The sequence below is a fragment of the Rhinoraja longicauda genome, chromosome 21 (assembly GCF_053455715.1).
Source record: "Rhinoraja longicauda isolate Sanriku21f chromosome 21, sRhiLon1.1, whole genome shotgun sequence".
In the NCBI taxonomy this organism is placed as follows: domain Eukaryota; kingdom Metazoa; phylum Chordata; class Chondrichthyes; order Rajiformes; family Arhynchobatidae; genus Rhinoraja; species Rhinoraja longicauda.
The window spans coordinates 19,234,248-19,261,997 of NC_135973.1; the positions used below are offsets into that span (position 1 = coordinate 19,234,248).

Consider the following 27,750-nt stretch of genomic DNA (forward strand, 5'->3'; position numbering starts at 1 on the left):
GTGTGGGATTCGAGCAAGTGATGCCTAGACCCTTGTTCCAAATGGAAGATGACTGGCTTGTAAATGAGTGAGCAGTGGGACTCAGTGCCACACAACTAATACTCGGTTCTGCCCCCACAACTAATGATCTGACATACCGGAGTATACCAATGCTGACAGCCATCAGACTCCCAGTTCACTCAGTGGGCAGGAGACTTCACGCTAGTGAACCGCAGGCCGGTTGAATTAGAAGGCTGTTATTTTGGAACAAACCATTTTCCCATCCGGCAGCAAGCTTTTGGTTCACCCATGAAATTTGAGGCTTCATCAGCAGCAGGGAATGATAATGGAGGAGAGAGGAAATCATTCAGGGGAAGAAGCAAGTTCCACTGTTAACAGGCAGACAATTAACGTCAGGGGTCAGCTGAAGTAAACGATGCCCGCTCAAGGTAGGGTTGTGCTAGCAAGTGGACCAATATCAAATTTGCTCTCCAGTCCAAAATTCCCAGTCATCCAATGAGATCCTGTTGTTTATGAGCACATCAGGATACAGATGTTTTGTCATAAGCACAAGCACAGCCAGGGAGGGGCGGGCCAATACACCTGTTCAGGCTTTTACATTTAAAACTATTCCTCTCAATAAAGATGTTGACCACAAACTTATGACTACTTTTAAATCACACATACATGTAAAATCACTGTCTTGTCAAAATCATGCTAATCAGAGGATTATAAAACATATTTGATTCATCACAGCAAGGCACACAAGCACATTAATAGATCACAAACTATGCAATGGCTATAAATATGAAAACTAACACTCTGCTTTTCAATTTTTAATTAAACGATATCCCACAAGTTTTCAGAAGGAGAAGGAGCCTGGGCTGATTGTGGGATAACCTTGGAGGAGTGTGCAATAGCAGAGCTTCCAGATGGTAAGACCGTCCACAGATGCATTGTGAAACACACTCATTATACCGGCAAACACTTCAAAACTGCGGGTCTTCATTTTCAACTGTAAGAATATTCATCAAACAGAACGGTGATCCGTATCCAGCAGTGAAGTTCGATGAGAACCCAGTAAGAGAACAGGCCCTGCCCAATCACAACCCTCAACGGCTGAATGCACAAGTAGAAGCAGCAACAGCACGAAAGCCACCGTGTCACCTGAGGGACAAAGCAGACTGATGATTAGCGTTGGCAGATGGGGTGCTGCCTTCCCTGCCTCCGAAACCAGGTATGACTGTAGGTGAAGTCTGAAGAAGGGTCTCGACCCGAAACGTCACCCATTCCTTCTCTCCCGAGATGCTGCCTGACCTGCTGAGTTACTCCAGCATTTTGTGAATAAATCGATTTGTACCAGCATCTGCAGTTATTTTCTTATATGACTGTAGGTGGCTCGGCGCAGAATACAGGCAGTAGATCAAGCCTTTCCCAATGTGCTCCTGTGACCTTGGCCACTGTGTCCCCCAGTGACTCCTGGAAAACATGCCCGTCTGCTGTGACGTTACATTGTACAAACGAGAGCGGTACAGATTCGATCAAATCTCTACCCATCTGTTCACTGTGGTAATTTATAAAACCAGAGGCAGGGGGCCGCAGGACAGGGCAAGGAGTGCAACGAGCTGGGGTGCTACAACGGAGGTACGCCACCATTTTGGGAATAGTACAGCACAGAAACAGGCCTTTTGGCTCACAATCTCTGTGCTAAACATGATGCCAAGACCAACTCTCATCCGCCTGCACATAATCTGTATCCCTCTATACTCGCATATGGGGTAGGAACTATCTGCCCGCGATGTACCAGAATCATTGAAATTTACTGTTTTTAACACTGCAATCGTTAAACTCTTACTTATGATTATGCTTCTGCATTGTATAATTTTACTACACACAAAACATTCACTGTCTCAAGGTACATGACAATCAAAGTAACTGTTGCATCATTGATACTGGTGGGATCTTGCTGTGCGCAACCAGCTGCTGCATTTTCTGCGACAGTGACATGTATTCAATGAACCCTGAAAGAAAGGACTTAGATGATACCTCCTTATGGTCATAAAGGACATTGAGCCCAAAGGGAGTGGTAAAAGCGGGTACAATTACAACATTTAAAAGACACTGACACTGATTGCATGGACAGGAAAGGTTGGAGGGAAACGGGCCAGACGCATGCAAGTGGGGACTTGCTCAGTCTAGCACATTGGATGAGGTGGGCTTAAGGGCCTGTGTCTGTGCTGTACGGCTCAACGACTCTGTTCATCTACCTCCAACCACACCGGGACAATTTACAGCAGCCAACTAACTTACCAATCAGTGTGGCTTTGCGATGTGAGAGGAGATGGGAGCAACTGGAGGTCACAGGAAGAACATGCAAACAGCAGTGGAGGCAAGATCAAAGTTGGGTCATTGGAGTTGCCTGCTGTGCCACTGTTGTGCTGCAGTCCTGTTACCCAGGATGGCAAGAGGGGTGGGTGGTAAAGTCCAATGCAATTTGTGAAGTGTGCAATTTTTAAATTACGCCAGGGCGTAATTCTTTTATTCATCTACAGAAAGATCATGGTTTACTGCCCACCCCTCACTCAGCTACAGAGTTTGTGAGCAGTCTTCTTGGCCTGCTACAGTATTTTTAATATCCTGTTAAAAGGAAATAACTGCTTAAAAAAAATCACGAGACGAAGACTAAGCAGAAGGCTTGGATTAGAGTGGAGAGAAACAGTAACAGACTTCAGTCTCTTGCTGCCCTCCTCCTGTCAACGATTCAGCTGTACCCAGACTATGCAAGCCAGAAATGCACTGTATTCTCATTTCCATGACCTCAACCTAGTGTTTTAGGAAAAAAAGAGCACTAGCTAGTCTGGAGAAAATGCCAAGTCAATTGCTTAAGTCTGCCACCTATCCTACAGTTTAGTGAACAAGAGATGGTCTTGTGGCAACCAGTCAGGGTGGGACTCGCCCACCGTGGATGGTGGACTCGCGTCGCTGACCAGAATCGACCCAGTAGGTCCAGCCCGCCCGCAGACTGGGGACTCGCCCACCACGGACAGAGTACACATGCCGCGGACCGGCTCCCACCTGCTACGGATCCACGGGTACCCACCTGGGGGGCCGGTAAGCAGACTGGCTGCGGGTGGGAGTGCAGTGCCTTGACAGCGGAGTGGGCCACCGGAGGCCCTGCAGCTGCCTGGGGCTTGGCAGTACCGGGCAACGCTCCGAGAGGCCGAGCACGTGGACCAGACGTAGCCAACAGTGATGTAGGAGTGGCGGAGGGCATGGCCAAGCCAATCTTGCAACGCCGCCAGGATAACAGACCTTCATGGTCAATCATGATCCCTGCATTTACAACTGGGACTTGAAAATGGCACCAAACTGGCGACTCTGTATACTGTCTCAGTGTACTACTTCTATACACTTGTACTGTATCTGAGATGCTTACTTAATATGTATCTAACTGCTTATGTATAGTGATACTTGTACTGAACTGTATACAAAAATTAATTTCACTGTATCTTGGTACATGTGACACATAAAGTACCATACCATAGCTCCATGTGAAGATGTACCGCTGCAACTCCATTGCTTGGCTTGCTTCAGCACTGACCACAGTGGAATCAGGAATCAGAGTTAAATAAAAGCAAACATAACTTTTTCAAACTCACTTTTCTAATTCTGAATAATGGTCTCCGACTTGAAACATTTCTTTTTCAAAAAAAGCTGCCCAACCAGCTGTTTCCAGAATTTTGCCTTTTCATTTCAGTTTTGCAGTATCTGCAGTTATCTGTTACTTTCAGTGGGGCTGTGGGCTCCACTCAAGGTGAAGGTACCTTTCCTGACAAACTGCAACTGGCAGATGGAGATTAAACTGAACAAGAGTAGGGTATTGCAATTTGGGAGGTAAATGTAGGGTCAAGTAGATAGTAAATGGTAGGAGGTCACCGATTTCATTTAATATTCTGGCAATTCAACAGACAGGCACTTAAATTGCTAAAATCTTGTAGGCTAAGGGATCCGTACAGATGTGTACTTGATGGTCAGCATGGACATGGTGGGGTGAAGGGCCTATTTACAGAGTCAAAAAGTCATTCAGCACAGAAATAGGATATTTGGCCCAACTCTGACCAAGCTGCCCCATCCAAGCTAGTCAGGCATTTGTTCTTTCCACATTTCAAAGCAAACCCAAGAACTTGAGACACAGAATTAAGATTGTTCCCACAGACTTTATGCAAAGAAAAAGTAAATACAAATAATTTTAATGTGTTCCTTAAATCATGCACATATGATTCAGCTTCCCGTAATGAGAACTCATGATATGGACCATTTATCAGGAATGCAAGCCCCTGGTAACGTGCATGGAGTCACCTATACTTTAGACTTTGCTGCCTATTTGCCAATGGCACTTACCCCAGAGAAGCCAAATCTACTCAGAGGAATTCGAGCTTCGGGACTGCGGCATCTCATCCCTGTAAACAAAGCACAGACTGATTTACAACTTTTCAACCAAATCCCAGAAAGTAAAAGCAGATCTAGAACTTTCTGCTGTTTCAATCTTTAATTATTCATCAGGAACACTACTCGTTTAATATAGTGCACTTTCAACAGTATAGATTTTGTATTGCAGATATTAAACAAAGAAAAACGTAGAAGAGCACAAGCTGCTATTGGCGACAATGGGATGGTTTCAGCCCTGGCTCACTGAAGACTTACTTATTCATTCATTGTTTTGGACCTGGGTGCTGTTAACGTTTATTGCCTGTCTCTAATGCCTCTAGCACGGTAGCGCAGCGGTAGAGTTGCTGCTTTACAGCGAATGCAGCGCCGGAGACACAGGTTCGATCCTGACTACGGGTGCTGCACTGTAAGGAGTTTGTACGTTCTCCCCGTGACCTGCGTGGGTTTTCTCCGAGATCTTCGGTTTCCTCCCACACTCCAAAGACGTACAGGTATGTAGGTTAATTGGCTGGGTAAATGTAAAAATTGTCCCTAGTGGGTGTAGGATAGTGTTAATGTACGGGGATCACTGGGCGGCACGGACTTGGAGGGCCGAAAAGGCCTGTTTCCGGCTGTAGATATATGATATGATAAAGAAAAGGTGTCACCTTGAACTGCAGCCGTCTTTCTGGCAAAGATACAGCTAGAATACTGTTGAGATTTTGAAGAGTTAGTTCAATTTAATTTATTTTCACGTGTATCGAGGTATAGTGAGATCTTTTTGTTGCGTGCTAACCAGTCAGCAGAAAGACTGATTTAGACCAATGACAATGAATAAATTATTGATATATTTCAAGACAGAACATTGTGCGAGATGGAACACAGTGCTGATGGTGGTGTTTTCATGAATTCAGAGCCCTTGTCCTTCTTGATTGTAAAGGCTGCTGTTATGGCAGATTCTTCCCAGATTCCTACAACCAAATAACTCCAAGATTCTCCAACACAGTGAGAACATTTGCAGATTTGGAAGTATGTCAAAATTGATATTATATCTTCCCCAAGGAGATTTACCCCACTTTTCAGAAGGTTTTCACATATCTCATATAATCAATTATGAGAGGCATAGTTAGGATAGATAGTCAGAATCTTTTTCACAAGACTAGAGGGCATAGATGTAGGGTGAAGGGGCAAAGTTTAATGGAATAGTGTGGGCCAAGTTGGGGGTTTTTAACACACGTGGGTGGATGTCTGGAATGGGCTGCCAGAGATGGTAATGAAGGCAGATGCAATAGTGGCATTTAGGAGGCTTTCAGAAAGGCAGGGCATGGAGGGAATATTGATCATGTGTAGGCAGAGGAGATTAGTTTAAATTGGCGTCATGTTTGGCATGGATATTGTGGGCTGAAGGGTCTGGCCCTGTGTTGTACTATTCCATGTTCTATGTTCTATACAAGGAAAATTTAACAAGGTTTTTAATAACAGTGTTGTATTTATTATCCACAAGAGATGATTCCTCAGATGGTGAGCATGGTGGTTAATAGGAGAAAATGGTTCTTCAGGAATGCTGCTATGAGCGTGGACCTAAAAAAAGATGTGATTAATAGACGTGACTAAAAGAAGGGTAAGTACCTGGCTGTGATTTGCCATTCATTAGCACCAGACACATTGCCGAGAAAACAAACAGAAAAAAATGTCCCTGTACATATACTTATGTTTTACCCAATCCCCAGTATGGAATGTTCTTCTATTTTAAATGGTTTCATTTCTTGCTCAAGCCAAACTCCGGAAGAATAAATTCATTGATGAGGGGTTACTATGAGCTGAAGTACTTCACCTGGGTGGAGTTTCAAGCCGGGGAGCGGGCGGTGCCCGTCTGACCCGAACGTATTCTGAGCGCTCTTTAGCGTGGTCTGGTGTCTCTTGAACAGCTTGCTCTGGTTACACAGAGAATAAAGCAACACATTAGAAAGAGCATTAGATTTTCTTCCAATTCCCAGATAACAATATGTTGTTCTGGTCCACCATCAAGTCGAGCACTTACAGATGAGAAAATGTCAGTAATAGTTTAACAAATAAAAGTTTAAAGACTGCCAGTCTATTTACTTGCACCATGAAGTTTATAACTGCTCTATTACTCACTCACCAATCTGTTCCATTATGTTCCGGGTTGAACTGGTGGCAGGTGGATGCTCCATTATTTCTAACCCCTACAAAAACACAAGAATATTTGATTTACTGTGCAAGTTGATACTTTATATTGTTATATGGAGGAGCATTGGAGGCTCCTACTTTCCCATTCCTGTCACTTAAACGAGAGTTAAAGAATAGGTGTAAATGACCTTTACAAATAGTTTTAAAAGCCTGCAAGGCTCAAAGTGTTGATCATGTTATAAATTCTTCATATAAATGATCTGAATAGGTAAAGAATTTAAATATCACCCCTCAAAATTTAAACCTAACTTCAGAGCATGAAGGTAGACACAAAATGCTGGACTAACTCAGCGGGATAGACAGCATCTCTGGAGAGAAGGAATGGGTGAAGAAGGGTCTCGACCCGAAACGTCACCTTTTCCTTCTCTCCAGTGATGCTGCCTGTCTCGCTGAGTTACTCTAGCATTTTGTATCCACCTTCGATTTAAACCAGCATCTGCAGTTCTTTCCTACAGATTCAGAGCATTAAAACACCATTGGTCTGAAGTTAGTCATTCTGCTTTCACCACATAGAGAATATTTTAAAATCTCTTTAATGTCACTTTCCTCCATTTCTTGTTAAAATGTTACAGATCAGCATTTAACCAACCCCTCAATGATTCTATTACTGATAATGAGACCTAAGCAGTGGAATACTGCACCAAAGACTTCTAGTTGGCTCACTGTGCTTGTGAACATTTGCAAGAACTATCCAATGATTTCCACTCAATTCTCTTTCCCTACAACCCCTTTTGACACAGCGCTGACCACTGACAAACAACTTTGTCTACCAGTCTCCAGTCTGAGAAACAGCTATTCCCTATCATTCTTTGCATTATAATGACTTCCACGTTTAGATTATACTGGCAGCTCACATTTCTCGTGAGGAACCAGATTCCAAATGTTCACTAACACCTTGCCACATCTTCTCTTTCTACGGGATTGTCTGCCCAGATCCAAATGATCCCACTGTTCTTCCGAGTTCTTTTGTTTTGCTTGTAAAACATTTTTGATTTTCCTTTCACTTCACCCATCCATCTTGTCAAACTCTCTGTCTGCTTCTTCATTTTTCATTTCCTTGCTATGAAAATGATAACTTTAGTGCGGAGTATGGATGAGTGGACCTCAGCTCTCATTCTGTTCTGACACTCTGACACACATTAATATCTGTTACAGCAATGCCAGTTATTTAGAAAAGTGGAGTTGAGGTGAAGGATCAACCAGAATCTTGCTGAGTAGTGGAGATGGTTTGAGGAACCTGCTTGGTCCACCCTTTTCCTCATTTAAATGTTCATGGTAAAGAATCCTATAAAAACTCTCATTGTAACTGCAACTCTCCAACATTTTGGATAGGATTGTCCAAAAATGAGGATCCCAATGATCTTGTAACAAAGAAAAATCTTACTTCTCCTGCACCATGTCTCTGAGGAGCTACTTGTTCTGAGGGTTCGATCTTGACCTATGTAACAAAAACTGTAGGTAAATAAAACAGCACAAGCATACCAACCATACATAACGATGGAATACTTGCGTATAAATTTCTTGCCATCACATGTAACTCCAGTCATATTCATTCTAAAGCCTACTCCATTCAATCCAGTGACTTCTTGTGCTAACCCTTCCTCCACATAAACTACAAACTTAATTATCTGATATACTGATCAACAATTAATCAACATACCTCACTTATTCAATTGCTGATAATTAGATCCAAGCGGTAGAATCCAAGCACAAGACTGCAGTAAAGGTGTTATTTAGCTCACTATGCACGTTATTTAGCTCACTATTTGTAAGACCAATCCAATGATTTCGAGTGTTGTGTTCAGTTTTGGGCACCATATTACAGGAAAGATGTTGTCAAGCTGGAAAGGATGTGGGAGGAAACTGGAGCACCCGGAGGAAATCCACACGGTCACAAGGAGAATGAACAAATCCACACAGACAGTTCCAGAGGTGTGGATTGAACCCGGGTCTCTGGCGCTGTGAGGCTAAAACGTTTTTGATTTTCTTTTTACTTTAGCCACCTATTGTACTTGAATTCTCTCTTCCTCTTTATTTTTCAGTTCTTTACTTTTGCAGCTTGGTTCTCTCTGGCAAACTTTTCTCCACCTTGCATTTTAATTTCCACCTCAGTACTTATTAGTTTAACTTTTAACACTTGTAAAACTATCAGGATAAACCTTAATAGGAGATTGTGGAGTCTGAGAGGCAACTTCAGTGTTCATAAACATGGAGATCTTCTGAAGGTGCAACATTGCAAAATACCTGTTGAACAGACTTGAAAAAGGAAACAGTTCTTGCGTTGTAACTCATGGAAAGAATCTCAAGCCATTTTGAGGTCAGAGAATTTCTGTGGGCCTTGTTATGAAAATGACAAATATAGTGCAGCATACACATGGGAGGATCCAAGCTCTCGCCTAATTCTGACACCTTGACAGAATTTAATTATAGTGTTACAGCAATGCCATTAATTTAGAAACGTGGAGTTGAGATGATGGATCGAATAAAATCTTATTGAATAGTGGAGATAGTTTGAGGGACCTGCTGGTCCACCCATTTCCTAATTTATATGTTCATGGTAAAGAATCCTATAAAAACTCTCAAAGTAACGACAACTCTGCAACATTTTGGATAGGACTCTCCAGTAATGAAGATCCCAATGAACAATTTTTCATGTTCTTATAATAAAGAAATATCTTACTTCTCCTGCACCATGTCTCCGAGGAGCTGCTTGCTTAGAGGGTTCGATCTTTACCTAAACAACAAAGAAAACTATTTTTAAATAACAGCACAAAATATACCAACCTCATGAACTGCGGAGCACTTGTCACTGTGGTTACAAACTTCCAGATACTTGTCATCAGTTCCATGTTCCGCATTGTTTTTGTAAAGAAGGAGCAATCTTTTAAGCTAAAACCACTTCTGTATTTTCACCACAGCAGTGCCAAATAGAAGGAATTTATGGAGAATCAAGAAAACAGCGTGGTTGCATATAGATTCTGATAAAGTTAATTTATGGAGCGTGGGCACATTGAGCCGAAGTGCCTGTTTCCGTACTGTCTAGCTCTATGACTCAATGACCTGAAACATTAATTGTTTTTCCCACCATAAATGCCACCTAATCTGCCGAGTATTGACAGCATTTTATTTTGGGGCATATAAGTTCAATGAATATACACAGCAAGCAAACTCTTTAGTAGAATAGAGAAATGGCAAATAGTAAAAATAGCAGGAGAATTTAAATTCTAAGTAAATCTGCTATATTTGGTAAGGCTAGTCTAGGTGATGGTAACTATAAATGCATCAAGTCATGGTTCACTGATATTATTTAGGAAAGGAATTCTGCTACCTGTACCCAGTCTAGCCTACAGCTGATTCCAGTCTCCAATGTGATTCATGGTGAACTGCCCTCTGAAATGAAGCCACTAAGTTTGGGGGCAGTGGAACAAATAGGAATGGACAATAAATGCTGGCTTTGTCAATAACATCCAGTCTGAAGAAGATAAATAAAACAATAAAGTCATCAAAAAGTTACTATTTGCAGATCTTATTTTTCATTAAATTGTCAGAGTCAATGCAAACAATGCACGTACAGAATGTAACTAATTTATTATTAGTCTTTGCATATTCAAATTTTTTAAATGATGGAGTGTTCGTAAATAAAAAGATCCTATTAAACACGAGATGCAAATAGAAATGATCTTAGTAAATTAGGACATGAGGATGCAGGGTAATATTTCTTTATGTTCTGACAACAAAGCTCTTAGAAATATGGAAAGCAGTGAGGATAGTAATAGACCAAGAAGACATGCATAAACTGATAGAATGGGCACACTAGTTACAATTAAAACAGAATGCAGAGGTGCAAGATTATATATTTTATCAGGTCAAGTGGGTTTATTGTCATATGCACAGGTATGGTATGGTAGTGGTGCAAAGAAAATCTTGCAGCAGCATCAAAGGCATATCGATTCAGATAAACGCACAAAAAACATAAACTGTACATAAATTACACATGCATTTTACAAGATCTTTGCATATTCTCTAGCCACAGGTGAGGTCCCGGAGGACTGGAGAGTAGTTAATGTTGTTCCTTTATTTAAAAATGGAAGTTGAGAGAATTCAGGGAATTATATGCAGGTGAACCTCATGCCAGTGGTAGGGAAGCTGTTGGAGAGGATTCTTTGGGATAGATTTACTCCCATTTGGAAGAAATGGGTTAATTAAGGACAGTCAACATGGCTTTGTACACAGCAGTTTGTGATATTTTTGAAGAGGTGAGGAAGGTGATGGAAGAGGGTAAGGCGGTGGTTGTTGTCTACATGCATTTAGGACGGTTTTGATGCAAGTCTCCCAGAAGATTATGATGCGAGGGATTAACAGTGACGCAGTTGTAACAACTTAGAAATTACTTTGCTCAAGTGGCTCCTCCATAATAACAAAAACAATTGTCTGAGTTGTTAAAGATATTTTGTCACATGTATTAAAAATGTTTAGTGTTAACGGAAAACTGAAAAATCTGTGGAAATCATAAGACAGTGTGCCACACAGGAAGATGTGGTTGGACAATATCTATTCTTTCCAGCCCAATTTCATAATTTAGCACTTGATTTGTACTAGGTACAGTAGAATCCCAATGATTATACCCTCCCAGACACAAAATGACTTGCTATTGAACCTTATAAAACAAGGCTAGATAGGCTGGGACATTTTTCTTTGGAGCATAGGAGGCTGAGGGGCAACCTTACAAAGTGTACAAAATCATTAGTGGCATGGATAAAGGGAACACTCACATTCTTTTTTCCCCAAAGTAGAGGATTCTATAACGAGAGGGTCTAGGATGAAGATGAGGGGAGAGATTTGAGAGGGACTTGACACTGATCCACAGATTCAATATGGGTAGATGGCTAAAGCTTGGGTAAAGAAGGAAGTTTTAAGAGCATCTTAAAAAAGAGGAAAAAGGCATAAAGGCCAATCACAGGAGACAAAAAGTAAAAATGCCTGCACTAAAATTTACCTGATTGTAGTCTGGCCAAATATCCTGGCCTGTACTTGTTTCCCACAAGGCCCCTTCATGCTGACTCTCAGCATCCTCACAATATAGAAATGTATCCATCACAGAATTATCATCTTTCACATGTTTCCTTCCACACTGTTTCTCTGATCTCCGATTTACAGGCTCTCTGCTGTACTCTGATCTAATCTGACGGCCAGCATTTTCCACATTAAGTATCATGCTTGTAGTGTTAGGTTCTCCACTGTAAAATGTTCTTGGCTGTACAATGCATAAACTTGTTAATGACGCCTCCGAGCTAACTGAACAGGAGTGGATATCAGATTTTTGGCCTCCAAGCAAATCGTCTTTCCTCTCAGTCTCAGTAAAATAAATCTGCATGTCACTTACTGCCACGTCTTTGCTGGCATTTAGATTTGTTACTGAGTCAGGGACTAGGACAGGCAACGGTGTTTTATCATTTTTTGTGATAGTCTTTACCAATCCTGTTCTCAATCTTGTAACAAGAGTGGAGTTCCTATGGTCTCTAATGTCTGATTCACTCAAGCTGGAGTCACTCATGAAGGAGAGGAGACTGATATCACTGCTTGAACTTTCCTCATGTGAGGTAAACCTGCTGTCCTTGCTATTGGTGGGTGATGAACTATTATCATCAATACTGGAAGAATCCTCTCTCTCCAAATAATGGCCGAGGCTCAATGGAATTGGTGACCATTTTCTGAGTCTTGGCGATGAAGGGAAAAAACTGTCCATACTTGAGCTTTCTGACTCACTGTCTCCATGGCTGGTCTGAAGTTTATAATTTAATAAACTGAACTCTTCACCACAAAGTTTTCCACAGTCATCTGTGTCTCCACTTTCAAGATATATTGGTCTATCCATGCACAATCTCAAATTTAATTGTGTGGAAATCTCATTAACATTGTGTCCACTGGCTGGTTGAAGTGACTTTGCTAATTCAGTGGTGGTCAGCTGGGCTGTAGAATCACTTTGATGTATGGTGCTGGTCCTCAATATCTTGTCTATCTGTCCACTTCTCTGATATCTGATGAACTGTTGTTTACCAGAATATTGCAGATATAGAGGATTGCTGCTTGACTGCAAAATATTGGAACAGGTCATATCTCTTTCTCTGGTGTCCAGGTTATATGTTTTCTGGAAAATTAATTAAATTTGTTAAAAACTGGAAATGTTGTAATTAATCACATGGCTAAAATTGGTGGGTGGTGGAAGAGGGGAAACAATTGAAAACGATTAGCCACACTGTTAGGTCTCCCCCCCCCCATAAATGGCTGTTCCCACTCGTGCACTGACTGCCTCCTGGATAATGGCTATTTGTAAACTGTGCTAAACTAATTATAGGTACATATTTCAATCTTGCCGACCATTCACAAAGGTCTGACACCCCCATCCTTTACCCAGTGTTTCATAAATGAGAACTAGAATCAGAGGGCTTAATGCTGGATGGGGTTCATCAATTTTTGGAAGCTGACCACTGCTTTCATCATCTGGGAATATTACTGTAACTTTGCATGTCAGCAAATCAAGATAATTTCTCCCCTCCCCTCTCTTCCCAATGCCACACCTGGACTTGCATCCATTTCTCTCCTTCCCCTTATTCCTTCCTCTGGCTCTACAATTTGTACCTCTTCTATTCTTATCTCACATATCTGGTGTTTTCATCTCTGGCCTTTGTCCAATCCTCTACCTCTAAACCCTCCCCCCCCCCCCAAACTCACCTGTATCAACCTATCACTTGACAGAGTTTGTCTTGCCCCTCCCAACTTTCTCTCCCCCCAACCCAATCAGTCTGAAGAAGGGTCTCAACCCGATACATCACCTATCCATTTTCCCAGAAATGCTGCCTGACAGTGCTTTGCCCTTTGACTCTAAGATCATAATGTTGTTGCCCTAACTTCTGTACTGCGATTGAGAATAGCAAAGCTTCTTGCTGGGAGCACAACATTTGTATAGTTACACCCTTTAAATAGTATGAAATACTTAGCAGGTGTAATTCACAGACTATAGAGAAGTGCAAGATTTTGGTGACAGACTTGTTAGAATCATACAGTACCACAAGTGAGTACCCAGTTGCAGGATACTAAAGTGGAACAGAACCTTGGAGAGCAGGATGAAAAGTGTCAAAGTTATTTAAAGAAAGGTAGAAATCTGAAAGGGTTGCATCTTGGCTTTTGCAGGATCGGAGCCGAATATTCAAAGATGCAAGGACCCCAAAAAAAGTTATTAAGAAACACACGTCGAAATCAGATTGAATATGTGTAAATAGGTTTGGTGGATGACTACAGATCACTTGGAAATTATGGGTCCATACAAGAGGATGTGACAGAGAAACTTTAAAGACATCCTGGTCTCGAACGTTTGACTGTTTCTGTAAACTATGCAGGATGCAAGACTTGTAATGGGAAATAGAAAATAAACTGTGTATCCTACAGTTACATACTAACAATGCAAATGAAGTTGTTGGATATTTCAGGGACACGTGGCAGAAGCAGTTGGGTATCAGAGGGCATATTTATCACTTCCTCATTAATTTAGGTTCAGAAATATTCCTCAAGGCATAAGCTAGATTGATTTGTGACCTAATGTTGAAAATGTTTTGGAGGATCAAGACCAAGATTCTTTCCAATATTCTTTGACATAATAAATTATTCAAATATAACATTTTAACAGCTACATAATGGGTTAAAATCTAGCGTTGGGGCTTTAGTAATCTGAATCAGTACATAAAAAGTCTATTAGTAGAGCAGAATTAATGTTTAACACCACCTCTTTTGCCTAAAATGAAAACAACACTTACATGGATAAGAATCAATTTGGTATTGGCTACTAATGGAAGGAAAGTTGACAAAGCAAATATCAAGGTAAATGAGAATTCTAGGCTGCCCTAGTACAGTTTAAGTTATATCTAACACTGACAATCATAAGATTTATAAACTACTTATCCCCAATACTTATTATTTTCTCCTATTATCTAATAATTACAAAAATAGATTACTCTTGATATTTAGTGCCATGAATTTTTCTACTTGACTTGAAAAATAATGAATGTATTTAAAATAAATGGCAGCGAGAAGAACTTTAAACCATTCCAACTATCTCTGCAGAGAGCTCAGCTGTTCTAAATCATGTTCTTGTCCACAGGGCCAGCAGGTCAGCTTGCAAAAATACCAAATGTTAGCAGAGTCAGCTACTTGTAAGAAATTTAATTCCAGTTGCACAGGACCTTAAGACTACAGCAAACGTAGAACCACATTCCTTATTAACCCAAATTTGGTGGCTGTTGTTGTAACTAATGTCTTGTAAAGATCTAATTGTTTTGGTCACTGCCTTACTTACGGTACTCAGTCAAGGTTTACCTTCCTCCTAGTTAAATCTGCCTTTTCTCTAACTGAATAGCTGGACCTGTCAGGTAAGCTCTCTTCATCCCAGTAGAGGTGATAGTACTGCTTTTCTGCTCCCTCGCATTGAAGTGCACCAATTTCCTCGTCATCTTCAAATTCCCATTCTTCTGTGGCAAAGTGCTCATTTATCAACTCAGGTTTTGGCACTGGCAGTGCCTTAACTTCAATAGCCCTGGCCTGTAATTAGAGTAAGCTCCATTTTTAGAATCAACTCATGCTTACAGTATTTTACTCATTTAGCTAGTTCTTACCTGCTTAACATTTATTTTAATATTACAAATAATTCCTATAAAGTGTAGCTGATCATGTGTCGACCTTATAAACAAAACACAGTGAAGTATTATGAGAGCACATTGGGACAACAATGAAAGATCGCCTATTGATTTTATACTTAACTAAATAAATTTAACTAAAAAAAGTCAGATTGACCACGTGAACAAGTTAGAAATGCAAGTGAACAGGCACTGTTGAATTTGATGAATTTCTAGCATCTCTATGTAAAAATCAAGAGTGCCCTTAAAACTAAACTAAAACTGAAATTCTCACATTTCTTGGAAAATTACCATAGTAACAGATTCCATTTACACAAATATTCTAAGGAACTAACAGCAGCTTGCTGTCTCCTTGTCCTCCTCTCACAAGTGGCAGAAATCAAAAGGAACCCAGAGAGATCTGAATGTAACCAAGTAAAAATGGCTAGTGGGTTGCAGGAAAGACGTGTGTTTCAATATCTTATGCACTTTAGGTGTTTAAGCAGTGCACAGAAACAGTAACATACACTGAAATAAAATGCTACCCAAGTCAGGCAATGTGGAGACAAATAATTTAATGACTTGGGGTTGATCACTGACTTATCATCTCATCTAGTTTTACTGATGATGTCATGGAAGCTATGGCTACAAGAGGACCAGGGCTGGGAACTGAATATTCAGGGGTACACAAGGTATAGAAAAGACAGACAGGTGGGCAGAGGGGGTGGGGGTTGCTCTGATGGTAAGGAATGATATTCATTCCCTTGCAAGGGGTGACATAGAATCAGGAGATGTTGAATCAGTATGGATAGAAATGAGAAATTGTAAGGGTAAAAAGACCCTAATGGGAGTTATCTATAGGCCCCCTAACAGTAGCCTCGACATAGGGTGCAAGTTGAATCAGGAGATAAAATTGGCGTGTCAAAAATGTAATGCTACGGTGGTTATGGGAGATTTCAACATGCAGGTAGACTGGGAAAATCAGGTTGGAAATGGACCCCAGGAAAGAGAGTTTGTAGAGTGCCTTCGAGATGGATTCTTAGAACAGCTTGTACTGGAGCCTACCAGGGAGAAGGCAATTCTGGATTTAGTGTTGTGTAATGATCCTGATCTGATAAGGGGACTAGAGGTAAAAGAGCCATTAGGAGGCAGTGATCACAACATGATAAGTTTTACTCTGCAAATGGAAAGGCAGAAGGGAAAATCGGAAGTGTCGGTATTACAGTATAGCAAAGGGGATTACAGAGGCATGAGGCAGGAGCTGGCCAAAATTGACTGGAAGGAGGCCCTAGCAGGGAAGACGGTAGAACAGCAATGGCAGGTATTCCTGGGAATAATGCAGAGGTTGCAGGATCAATTTATTCCAGAGGCGGAAAGACTCTAAGGGGTAAGAGACACCTGTGGCTGATGAGGGAAGTCAGGGACAGCATAAAAATTAAGGAGAGGAAGTATAACATAGCGCAGCGGTAGAGTTGCTGCTTTACAGCGAATGCAGCGCCGGAGACTCAGGTTCGATCCTGACTACGGGTGCTGCACTGTAAGGAGTTTGTACGTTCTCCCCGTGACCTGCGTGGGTTTTCTCCGAGATCTTCGGTTTCCTCCCACACTCCAAAAACGTACAGGTATGTAGGTTAATTGGCTGGGTAAAGGTAAAAATTGTCCCTAGTGGGTGTAGGATAGTGTTAATGTACGGGGATCACTGGGCGGCACGGACTTGGAGGGCCGAAAAGGCCTGTTTCCGGTTGTATATATATGATATGATATGATGATAGCAAAGAAGAGTGGGAAGACAGAGGATTGGGACTCTTTTAAAGAGCAACAAAAGTTAACTAAAAAGGCAATACGGGGAGAAAAGATGAGGTATGAGGGTAAACTAGCCAATAATATAAAGGAGGATAGCAAAAGTTTTTTTAGGTACGTGAAGAGGAAAAAAATAGTCAAGGCAAATGTGGGTCCCTTGAAGACAGAAGCAGGGGAATTTATTATGGGGAACAAAGAAATGGCAGACGAGTTAAACCGTTACTTTGGATCTGTCTTCACTGAGGAAGATACACACAATCTCCCAAATGTTCTAGGGGCCGGAGAACCTAGGGTGATGGAGGAACTGAAGGAAATCCACATTAGGCAGGAAATGGTTTTGAGTAGACTGATGGGACTGAAGGCTGATAAATCCCCAGGGCCTGATGGTCTGCATCCCAGGGTACTTAAGGAGGTGGCTCTAGAAATAGTGGAAGCATTGGAGATCATTTTTCAATGTTCTATAGATTCAGGATCAGTTCCTGTGGATTGGAGGATAGCAAATGTTATCCCACTTTTTAAGAAGGGAGGGAGAGAGAAAACGGGTAATTATAGACCAGTTAGTCTGACATCAGTGGTGGGGAAGATGCTGGAGTCAATTATAAAAGACGAAATTGCTGAGCATTTGGATAGCAGTAACGGGATCATTCCGAGTCAGCATGGATTTACGAAGGGGAAATCATGCTTGACAAATCTACTGGAATTTTTTGAGGATGTAACTAGGAAAATTGACAGGGGAGAGTCGGTGGATGTGGTTTACCTCGACTTTCAGAAAGCCTTCGACAAGGTTCCACATAGGAGATTAGTGGGCAAAATTAGGGCACATGGTATTGGGCGTAGGGTACTGACATGGATAGAAAATTGGTTGACAGACAGAAAGCAAAGAGTGGGGATAAATGGGTCCCTTTCGGAATGGCAGGCAGTGACCAGTGGGGTACCGCAAGGTTCGGTGCTGGGACCCCAGCTATTTACGATATACATTAATGACTTAGACGAAGGGATTAAAAGTACCATTAGCAAATTTGCAGATGATACTAAGCTGGGGGGTAGTGTGAATTGTGAGGAAGATGCAATAAGGCTGCAGGGTGACTTGGACAGGTTGTGTGAGTGGGCGGATACATGGCAGATGCAGTTTAATGTAGATAAGTGTGAGGTTATTCACTTTGGAAGTAAGAATAGAAAGGCAGATTATTATCTGAATGGTGTCAAGTTAGGAGAAGGGGGAGTTCAACGAGATCTGGGTGTCCTAGTGCATCAGTCAATGAAAGGAAGCATGCAGGTACAGCAGGCAGTGAAGAAAGCCAATGGAATGTTGGCCTTCATAACAAGAGGAGTTGAGTATAGGAGCAAAGAGGTCCTTCTACAGTTGTACCGGGCCCTGGTGAGACCGCACCTGGAGTACTGTGTGCAGTTTTGGTCTCCAAATTTGAGGAAGGATATTCTTGCTATGGAGGGCGTGCAGCGTAGGTTCACTAGGTTAGTTCCCGGAATGGCGGGACTGTCGTATGTTGAAAGGCTGGAGCGATTGGGCTTGTATACACTGGAATTTAGAAGGATGAGGGGGGATCTTATTGAAACATATAAGATAATTAGGGGATTGGACACATTAGAGGCAGGAAACATGTTCCCAATGTTGGGGGAGTCCAGAACAAGGGGCCACAGTTTAAGAATAAGGGGTAGGCCATTTAGAACGGAGATGAGGAAGAACTTTTTCAGTCAGAGAGTGGTGAAGGTGTGGAATTCTCTGCCTCAGAAGGCAGTGGAGGCCAGTTCGTTGGATGCTTTCAAGAGAGAGCTGGATAGAGCTCTTAAGGATAGCGGAGTGAGGGGGTATGGGGAGAAGGCAGGAACGGGGTACTGATTGAGAGTGATCAGCCATGATCGCATTGAATGGCGGTGCTGGCTCGAAGGGCTGAATGGCCTACTCCTGCACCTATTGTCTATTGTCTATTGAAGCTGTAGTTGAAGCAAATGAGTTGTGATGTCTTAGACAATATGCAAATTTACCAAAGAGGAGGTATTGTAAGAAAATAACTGCAGATGCTGGTACAAATCGAAGGTATTTATTTCACAAAATGCTGGAGTAACTCAGCAGGTCAGGCAGCATCTCAGGAGAGAAGGAATGGGTGACGTTTCGGGTCGAGACCCTTCTTCAGACTGATGTCAGGGGGGCGGGACAAAGGAAGGATATAGGTGGAGACAGGAAGCTAGAGGGAGAACTGGGAAGGGGGAGGGGAAGAGAGGGACAGAGGAACTATCTAAAGTTGGAGAAGTCAATGTTCATACCGCTGGGCTGCAAGCTGCCCAAGCAAAATATGAGGCGCTGTTCCTCCAATTTCCGGTGGACCTCACTATGGCACTGGAGGAGGCCCATGACAGAAAGGTCAGACTGGGAGGGGGAGTTGAAGTGCTCAGCCACCAGGAGATCAGGTTGGTTAAGGCGGACTGAGCGAAGGTGTTGAGCGAAACGATCGCCGAGCCTGCGTTTGGTTTTGCCGATGTAAAAAAGTTGGCATCTAGAGCAGCGGATACAATAGATGAGGTTGGAGGTGCAGGTGAACCTCTGTCTCACCTGGAAAGACTGTTTGGGTCCTTGGATGGAGTTGAGGGGGGAGGTAAAGGGACAGGTGTTGCATCTCCTGCGGTTGCTGGGGAAAGTGCCCGGGGATGGGGTGGTTTGGGTAGGGACGAGTGGACCAGGACGTTATGGAGGGAACGGTCTCTGCGAAACGCAGAAAGGGGAGGGGATGGGAAGATGTGGACAGTAGTGGGGTCCAGTTGTAGGTGACGGAAATGTTGGAGGATGATTTGTTGGATACGCTGGCTGATGGGGTGGAAGGTGAGAACGAGGGGGATTCTGTCCTTGTTACGAATGGGGGAAGGGGAGCAAGAGCGGAGCTGCGGGATGTAGAAGAGGCCCTAGTGAGAGCCTCATCTATAATGGAAGAGGGGAAGCCCCGTTTCCTGAAGAATCAGGATATCTCTGATGCCCTAGTGTGAAACACCTCATTCCGGGCGCAGATGCGGCGTAGACGGAGGAATTGGGAGTAGGGGATAGACTTTTTGCAGGAGACAGGGTGGGAAGAAGTGTAGACAAAGAGGAGGTATTGGTGGTTTTAAAACACATTAGAGTGGCTAAATCCTCAGGGCCTGACTAAATGCATCCCCAGACCTTGTCGGAAGCTAGGGAAGAAAATGTGGAGGTCTTGTACAGATATTTGCATCATCTTTAGCCACGGGTGTTTTTGGGGAAGACTGTGTGGTTAATGTTGTATTGTTATTTAAGAAGGGTAGCAAGGACAAGCCAAGCAACCGCAGGCCAGTGAGCTTGACAAGAGAAGTGGGAAAGTTGTTCAAAGGGATTCCGGGACAGGAACTACCAGAATCTGAATAGGCAAAAATGGATTAGAGATAGTCAGGGCCTGATTAGGCGCTTTGCGCATGCACCTCAACTTTCTTGGAAATTTAAAGAGATTTGGTATGTCTCAGAATATTCTAACAATTTTTACAGATAGACTGTGGAAAGTATCCTGAAAGGTTGCATTATGAGCTGGTGTGGCAATTCTCTCGCAGGAACACAAGAAGCTGCAGAGATATGTGGATTCAGCCAGGCATCCTCTCCATTGATATCATATACATGAGGCACTGGCTCAAGAAGGCTGCATCTCTCATCAAGAGCCATGCCCTCTTCTCACTGCCACCATCGGCCAGGAAACGCTGAAACCTGAAGTACCACATCGTCTAGTTCAGGAACAACTACTTTAATACAATTATCAGGTCCTTGAACCTGCACAACCCTAATCCTATCTTGATAACAGAACATTACAGTCCACCACTTGCACTACCATGGACTTTTTTTTTTTCTAATTGTGTTTTTGCACCAATTTTTTTTTGCACAATCTTTCCTTTTATAAATTGTATGTGTCATTTATGCATAATTGGATGCTTTTTTGTTTGTTTGTCTGTGCCTGGGATGCTGCTGCAAGCAATATTTTCTTCTTGCAAGCAAGATTTTCTTGCACGTACTTATGTGTATGACAATAAATTCAACTTGATTTCCCACATGGTAGGCTAGTCTGGAAGGTTGGATCACATGGAATCCACATGAGCTAGCCAACTGGATTCAAAGTTAGCTTGGAGGAAGGAGTTAAAAGGAAGCAGAACAGGGTTGTTTTCCTGATTGGAGGGCAGGGACCAGTGAAGTGCCACAGGGATCTGTTCTGGGTCCACTGTTATTTGTTATTTATATTAACAAATTGGATGACAAATTAATTAACATTTTTTGTAAGTTAGTAGATGACACCAAAATTGGCGGTACAATTGACAATGAGAAAGGACAGCCAAGTTTACAATAGGATCTAGATCAGTTGGGAAGATGGGGCTATAGAATTTAACAAGTTTGCGGTGCCACACTGTGGTATATCAAACTTACACAGGACTTACACAGTGAATGGTGGAGCCCTGGAGACGGTTCTGGAATGGAGAGAAGGTAGGGAGGGGCTGAATCATTTTTCTTTGGAGCATAGGAAGCTAAGCTATGACCTTATTGAAGTTTATAAAATCATCAGAGGTATGGATAAAGTGAATGCTCATACTTTTTTTTTCCTGGATAGAGGATTCTAAATCCATAGGCTAAAGGTGAGAGGGGAGAGATTTTAAAGCAACCACAGAGGCAACTTTTTCCCTCTGGTCCATATCTGGGGAAAGCTATAGAAGAGGAAGCAATCACAACTTTCAAAAGACATTTGGACACATATATGGAAAGGAAGGGTTTAACGGACTATGGGCTAAATGCAGGCAAATAGAATTAGTCCAGAATGCCAACATAGTCCGTGTGGACAAGTTGGGCTGAAGCTAGACACAAAATGCTGGAGTAACTCAGCAGGACAGGCAGCATCTCTGAAGAGAAGGAATGGGTGACCCTTTGGGTCGATACTGTTCTTCAGACTGAGAGTCAGGGGAGAGGGAAGCTAGAGATATGGAAGGGTACAAAGAGCACACAAGGTGTGAAAAGGACAGATCAAAGCAGACGCTGATCAAGAAAATGTACAATGGTCCATTGTTGGCTGAGGGGAAGGTGATAATGAGACATACAAACAGTAAAATTAATCAGGACAGTGAAACTAGTCAGGGAATTAGGGTGGGGGAGGGACGGAAAGCAAGGGTTACTTGAAGTTAGAGAAATCAATATTCATACCACTGGGTTGTAAGCTGCCCAAGCAAAATATGAGGTGCTGCTCATCCAATTTGTGTCTGGCTTCACTCTGACAGTGGAGGAGGCCCAGGACAGAAAGATCAGCATAGCAATGGGAGGGGCAGTTAAAGTATTTAGCAACCGGGAGATTGCGTAGGCCCAGGCAGAGTGAGCGAAGGGCCTTTTTCCATGTTGTATAGCTCTATGACTCTATATTTAGGAGCAGAAGGAGGCCATCAGGTCATTCAAGCCTGGCCCATCATTCAACATGATCATGGCTGATCTTTCTTGGCCTCAGCTCCCATTCGGCACCATCTCTCCATACCCATCCATACCTCACTTTAAATACTTCTAATAATCCAGCTTCCACCACTCCTCAGGGCAGAGAATTCCAGAGATTCGTCACCCTCTGAGATGACATTTTTACACAACTCCGATACTCTGATACCATGGGCTTTTAATGAATGCACCAGCCTCCTATATGACAAATGTCTTTTGGAAATCAAAAATAAGATTTCATCTACAGATTCCCTTCCACCAACTCTCCCTGTTATTACCTCAAAGGATGGTCAAACATGATTTACCTTTCATAAAACAATGCTGACTAAGTTTAATTATATCTTTAATTATATCCAGAGCAATTTTATGAACAATTTTCTAGCTGTGTAGTCCATTGATTTCTTGTGAGCTCATGTTGCTGGCAGAGTGTGTTTTACCTACATATCTCTTTCTGAAAGTCCTCTTTTTGAAAGTCTTAATATAAATCATCCCTCTGCATTTGGGAATCTAGCATCCAAGTTTGTTTTAAATCATTTCTCATGTTGAGTGAACCAAAATGCCCGTTGATAAGTTACCAATTCAAATTCTATTTCTCACTGGCTTTATTTTATAAATAAATAAGTACTTTGAAAGCTGTAACTGCCATTTTAAGATCAGAGTGAAAAATCAAGTCATCTGCAGGGATTGTGCAAATCCCTTCTGATGGTTAAGCAACTTCTTCTGGAGATTTTAATGATCCCAACAGGTAACTTTTCAAAGTGACCTTCGCACACAGGCTTCAAAGTAACCCAAGTCCCTTTTTGTTCAGAATGTAAATTTATAAAGTGAAGGAACTAACCCATCCCCAGTCTCCAACAAAAATCAGATGGTTTTTAACAGTCAGCCAACTATAAAGGATCTAGGTCTTGAAACATTCTTTTGCTGCCCGCCCTCCTGAGTGCTTCCAGCATGAAGTGTTCCGACCCAAAACATCACCCATCCATGTCCTCCCGAAATGCTATCTGACCTGTTAAGTTACTCCAGCAATTTGTTTTATTCAAGATTCCATGTGTCTCCTGTGCTTCTAGCATTTTCTGTTTTTTATTGGGTTTCCAAAATCTGCAGACTTTTGATTTTTGTTTACTATTCATACCAGATAAGCAATCGAACAACTTGTTGAAGATGAAGAAAAGCAAATAAATTGAAGCAGATAGTTTGATGCAGAAGTAAAATAGACAAAAAGGTCTCCATCTGAATCAATATTCTTTGAAATCTCCTCAAAAGCCATTGCAAGAACGGAAGGAAGTTAGCTCCAACCACACTCTGCCCAGAGGTAAACAGGAGCAGTTGTGGGCTGTCTATTCCCCAGCTCAGCAGTTTATGACCTCTAGCAGAGTTCAGATCATTGAGTACTTGATCATTGTGCGCAAAGTCCTAAATAGGACTTTTGTAGGTAAATTTCCAAAATGAAAACATGAATTTATTTCCAGATGAATGCACCCGAAACGTCGACAGTCCATTCAATCTGCAATTTCTGCTTGAGATTCTCCAGCAAAACACAAACTGCTTTCTTATCAATTACCCTTTCTCTTGTATATCATGTTTTCATTTTAAAGCAGTTAAGCCCACCTTCCATGTTTCTATCACTCATTTAAACTTTTTTTTTGTCATTTCCCTATTATATTTAGTAGTAACAATCTTGCACTTAGCATCCAGAACTTCGACTAGAGGTTGCTCATTTAAGGCAGAATATATATATATTTTTCTCTCTCGGCAGTTCCTATGTTCATGAAATTCCTCCTCAAAGTATGGTGGAAGAAGTCTTTTAATATGCTTAAGATAAACCAACTAGTTTTCTCTCTTTCCCAGTTCTAATAAAGAGTGTTTGACCTAGAACATTAACTGTTTTTCTCTCTCCACAAATATTGGGAGTTCATCAGATCCCTCTCTGATAAATTCAATGCATTCTGCTTTGAACAGAGGTTAGTTGTAGAATACCACCCATTGCCACCCCATTTGTCTCGGGTACAGCTGTACCAACGGTTACTGTGGCAGGCGGAAAGCAACTGGTCTGGATGGAGTCCCAGGTTGTGACTTCAGGAATTGTGAGGATCATATGGCAGAGACATCCACATACAGCTTTAACCTTTCACTCCTCCATTCTGAGGTCTGCATCTGCTTCAAACCACTATCATTCTGATGCCAAAGAAAAGTAAAGTAGCATGCCTTATTGACGAATGTCCAGTGGCTCTGACATTCACCATCATGAAGTGCTTTGAGACTGGTGATGATACACATCAACTCCAGCTTCCCAGCCACTGCAGATTTCTTACTGTTGCAACAGGTCCACAGCCAACTCCCTGGCCCCATTCTCCTCTCTTGAATTCCTGGACAACAACGTTAGACTCGTATTTATCAAGCAGCAACATAATTAAAGACTTGCCCACTCCGGCCATTCCTCCTTCTCTTGCTCCCATCTGGCAGAAGGTACTGAAATTTGAAAGTGCGCACCATCAGACTCAGGAATAGCTTCTTCCTCTCTGTTGTCAGCTTCTGAATGTCCATCCATAAGCTAGGGTACTATCCGATTCACCTCTATTCCATTGAGGACATTGGATTTTGTCTATGGAACTAATGTACTACAATGCTGAGAATTACATTCTACACTCTGGATCTACCCCTTTGCTCTATCTATGGTTCAACAATGCTTTATTGTCACATGTGCAAATGCACAGTGAAATTATTTTTCATATAAACAGTCCAGTAGAGTATTGTCATACCTAAGCACAATCTCCCCATTAGCAAAGTGTACAGAAATAGTCCGCTGAGCCCATATTCAAAGGGCGCCATGTATTGGCACCATTTTCAAAGTTCTTATGAGCAGTGCCCGATCCAGGCAAGCCCCATGCTGCTGCAGGCCTCCAGCCATCATCTTCCTTGGACGTGTGAATCATCCTATGAACCAACGTCCCACTCCTCACCTGGCTCCGGAGGGGCGCCTCCTGCTGCAGACATTCAAGGCATGGTATGCCACACCCATTGTCCCTCTCCTATCAGCCTTGCTCCTCGTCTGTCTAGTCCATCGTCGTCGCCAGTTCCATCCTCCTGGTCTCTGGTCTTCAGGGAAGAGCAGGGCCTCCTTGGCGGCTTCTCCCCTACCGACCGCAGTTCGCTGGGTTAATGCATCCGGCTCCAGGGGACGAGCAGGGGCCGGCTCAGTGGCTCACTGCCAACAGGCTGCAGCCCGCTGGGAGCTTTCTCTATCATACTTCAGTTTGACTTGAATAGATTTATGTACAATATATGTGATTTTTTTGGATAACATGCAAAACGAAACTTTTCGCTGTATCTTGGTACATGCAACAATAATAAACATAAACCTATAATTGCGTGACCTGTTGAGCATTTCCAACAATTCTGTTTTTGTTCATATTTTACATGAATGATTGTGAACTGGAAATATCTTGTCATGGAAATCGCAACAATTGTTAAGAAATAAGGTTGTTAGCTCCCTCAAATCTGAGTAATGTTCCTTTATCCTAATCTGTACTTGCAATATTCTCAGGATTCATCCATTCAGCTGTTGGTGTCCCATCTTGTGCCATTGTAATGAAACCACTGGGAGATGCCTATTCCAAAATCATAATACCTGCTATATTATTTTTCACTTCTCTTCCATACCTCTTCACAGAATTTTCAAGTCAGTCATGTTTGATTTGGCCTCTTAAGATTCCACACATTTATGTCAGTTTAACTATAGATTAGCAGCAGTGATCAAAATTTGCCAGGTTTGTTCAATGCAATAGTTTGAAGGAGGGTCCCGACCGATATGTCGCTGTCCATTCCCTCCAGAAATGTTGTCAGACCCGCTTCCTTACTCCAGCACTTTATGAATTTGTTCAATGTATTACTCGGTATAAGGATTGAGTTACTAAAACCATACAAGGAGACCGATTGAGACCAATGCAATCCACAATATATCAAAACCTTATTTTCACTGGATCTTTTTTTTCAGAATCAGTTGGTGAAAGTGGAAAGTATACTATACAACTTACAAACAATTTTAAAATGTTTAAAATTCCTTATTAATTTGGGAGTCAGTCACAATCATGTACTTGATTCATGTAGTTTGAGGGAAGTGCTGGAAATAGAACAGGTTGGATATCTTGGCATGGGCAGAAGTATTCTGGAGGGATTACTTATGGCATAAAATTACTCTTATGAGTCAGGGAGACTTTTCTTTAAATGTCAGTGCAGCTTATTGGAAGGCAACACAAATGTAAATCAAATTTTGAAAATAGTTCTAAAACTTTGAATATTTTGTTATATTACGTAAGAGAAAAATAAGGAATAAACTCTACAACGAAAATGCCTTGATTTCTCTGAGTTTAGCTCGTCGTAGCTCTGATATCCTTTATACTCAGATCCCCACCAGGAAAGCTAAATCCCAGGGGAATCATCAACTACAGTACACATAAATTACCCTACCAAGATTAATATATCCAGAAATCAACTCAATTTTCCCAATGAGTTCGCATTACTGCAAATCGTACCAAAGCGAGACTTTGAAGTAGGTGATTTGGTCAAAACTCGACGCTCGTTAGACAAAAGCACCCCAATCATTACACTACAATTAATGGTCAACGCAAGAGCTGGGTTAAAGTATCAACATGAAGAGTGCCCATCCCGTCACATTTTAAATTCACGGATTAAGGGGTTTCTAATTCCACGGTTTATACTGTGCAAGCCGCCGGCCATGCAAAATGCAGCCCTGGCAGGGGTAGGTTTGGCTGCAGCTCAGCGGGGCGATCCCTCGCGGGCCGCTGTCACACCACCTCGGGGATCAAGGCGTAAACTCGGTGGGTGTCAACCCCGAGGCCGGATCGAGGTGATCGTCCTGGCCTCGTCCTATACCTGGCTGGCGGGGGAACTCCGAGCATTGGGCTCCGCATGCTGGGCAGGTTGCGGCTGCTTCTCCGACTCAGCGCCCAGCACCGCACCCAGCCGCTCCAGCGACTTCTCGATGTCCTCCAGTGTCATCTCCATGAAGCGAGCGGCCGGCTGGGCCGAGGCGAACACGGGCGCGGGGTTCCGCTCTTTGGCCTTGGTCTCATTGTTGCCCTTCCTCAGCGACAGCAGGGCGATCACAAAGGCCAGGAAGGTGAGGCAGACGGAGACGAGCCACACCTCGTCCATGTCGCGACTGAGCTCGCTCGC

At 42.4% G+C, this 27,750-nt stretch overlaps 1 protein-coding gene across 2 annotated transcripts; it reads right to left on the bottom strand.

Annotated features, from left to right (window-relative positions):
- LOC144604281 (uncharacterized) lies at nucleotides 1–27,750 on the bottom strand. Of its 2 annotated transcripts, XM_078418522.1 has the most exons (7): nucleotides 27,448–27,750; nucleotides 9,299–9,352; nucleotides 8,003–8,056; nucleotides 6,551–6,614; nucleotides 6,242–6,341; nucleotides 4,381–4,439; nucleotides 1–1,146 (listed from the first exon to the last, which is right to left on the bottom strand). In XM_078418522.1, exons 1-6 carry the CDS (start codon nucleotides 27,727–27,729, stop codon nucleotides 4,397–4,399), a joined length of 597 nt encoding a protein of 198 aa, XP_078274648.1. In that variant the 5' UTR covers nucleotides 27,730–27,750; the 3' UTR covers nucleotides 1–1,146; nucleotides 4,381–4,396. The 2 variants fall into 2 exon arrangements, with proteins under 2 accessions (XP_078274648.1, XP_078274649.1); XM_078418523.1 differs by lacking the exon at nucleotides 8,003–8,056.

Bases quoted from the DNA above. Each gene is read 5' to 3' on its own strand.
- LOC144604281 (XM_078418522.1), bottom strand. From the start codon at position 27,729: ATGGACGAGGTGTGGCTCGTCTCCGTCTGCCTCACCTTCCTGGCCTTT. The intron at 8,057-9,298 runs GTAAGATATTTC...TTTGTTACATAG, and splicing joins GGAGACATGGTGCAGGAGAA to GTCAAGATCGAACCCTCAGA. The intron at 6,342-6,550 runs GTGAGTGAGTAA...CTGTGTAACCAG, and splicing joins GAACATAATGGAACAGATTG to AGCAAGCTGTTCAAGAGACA.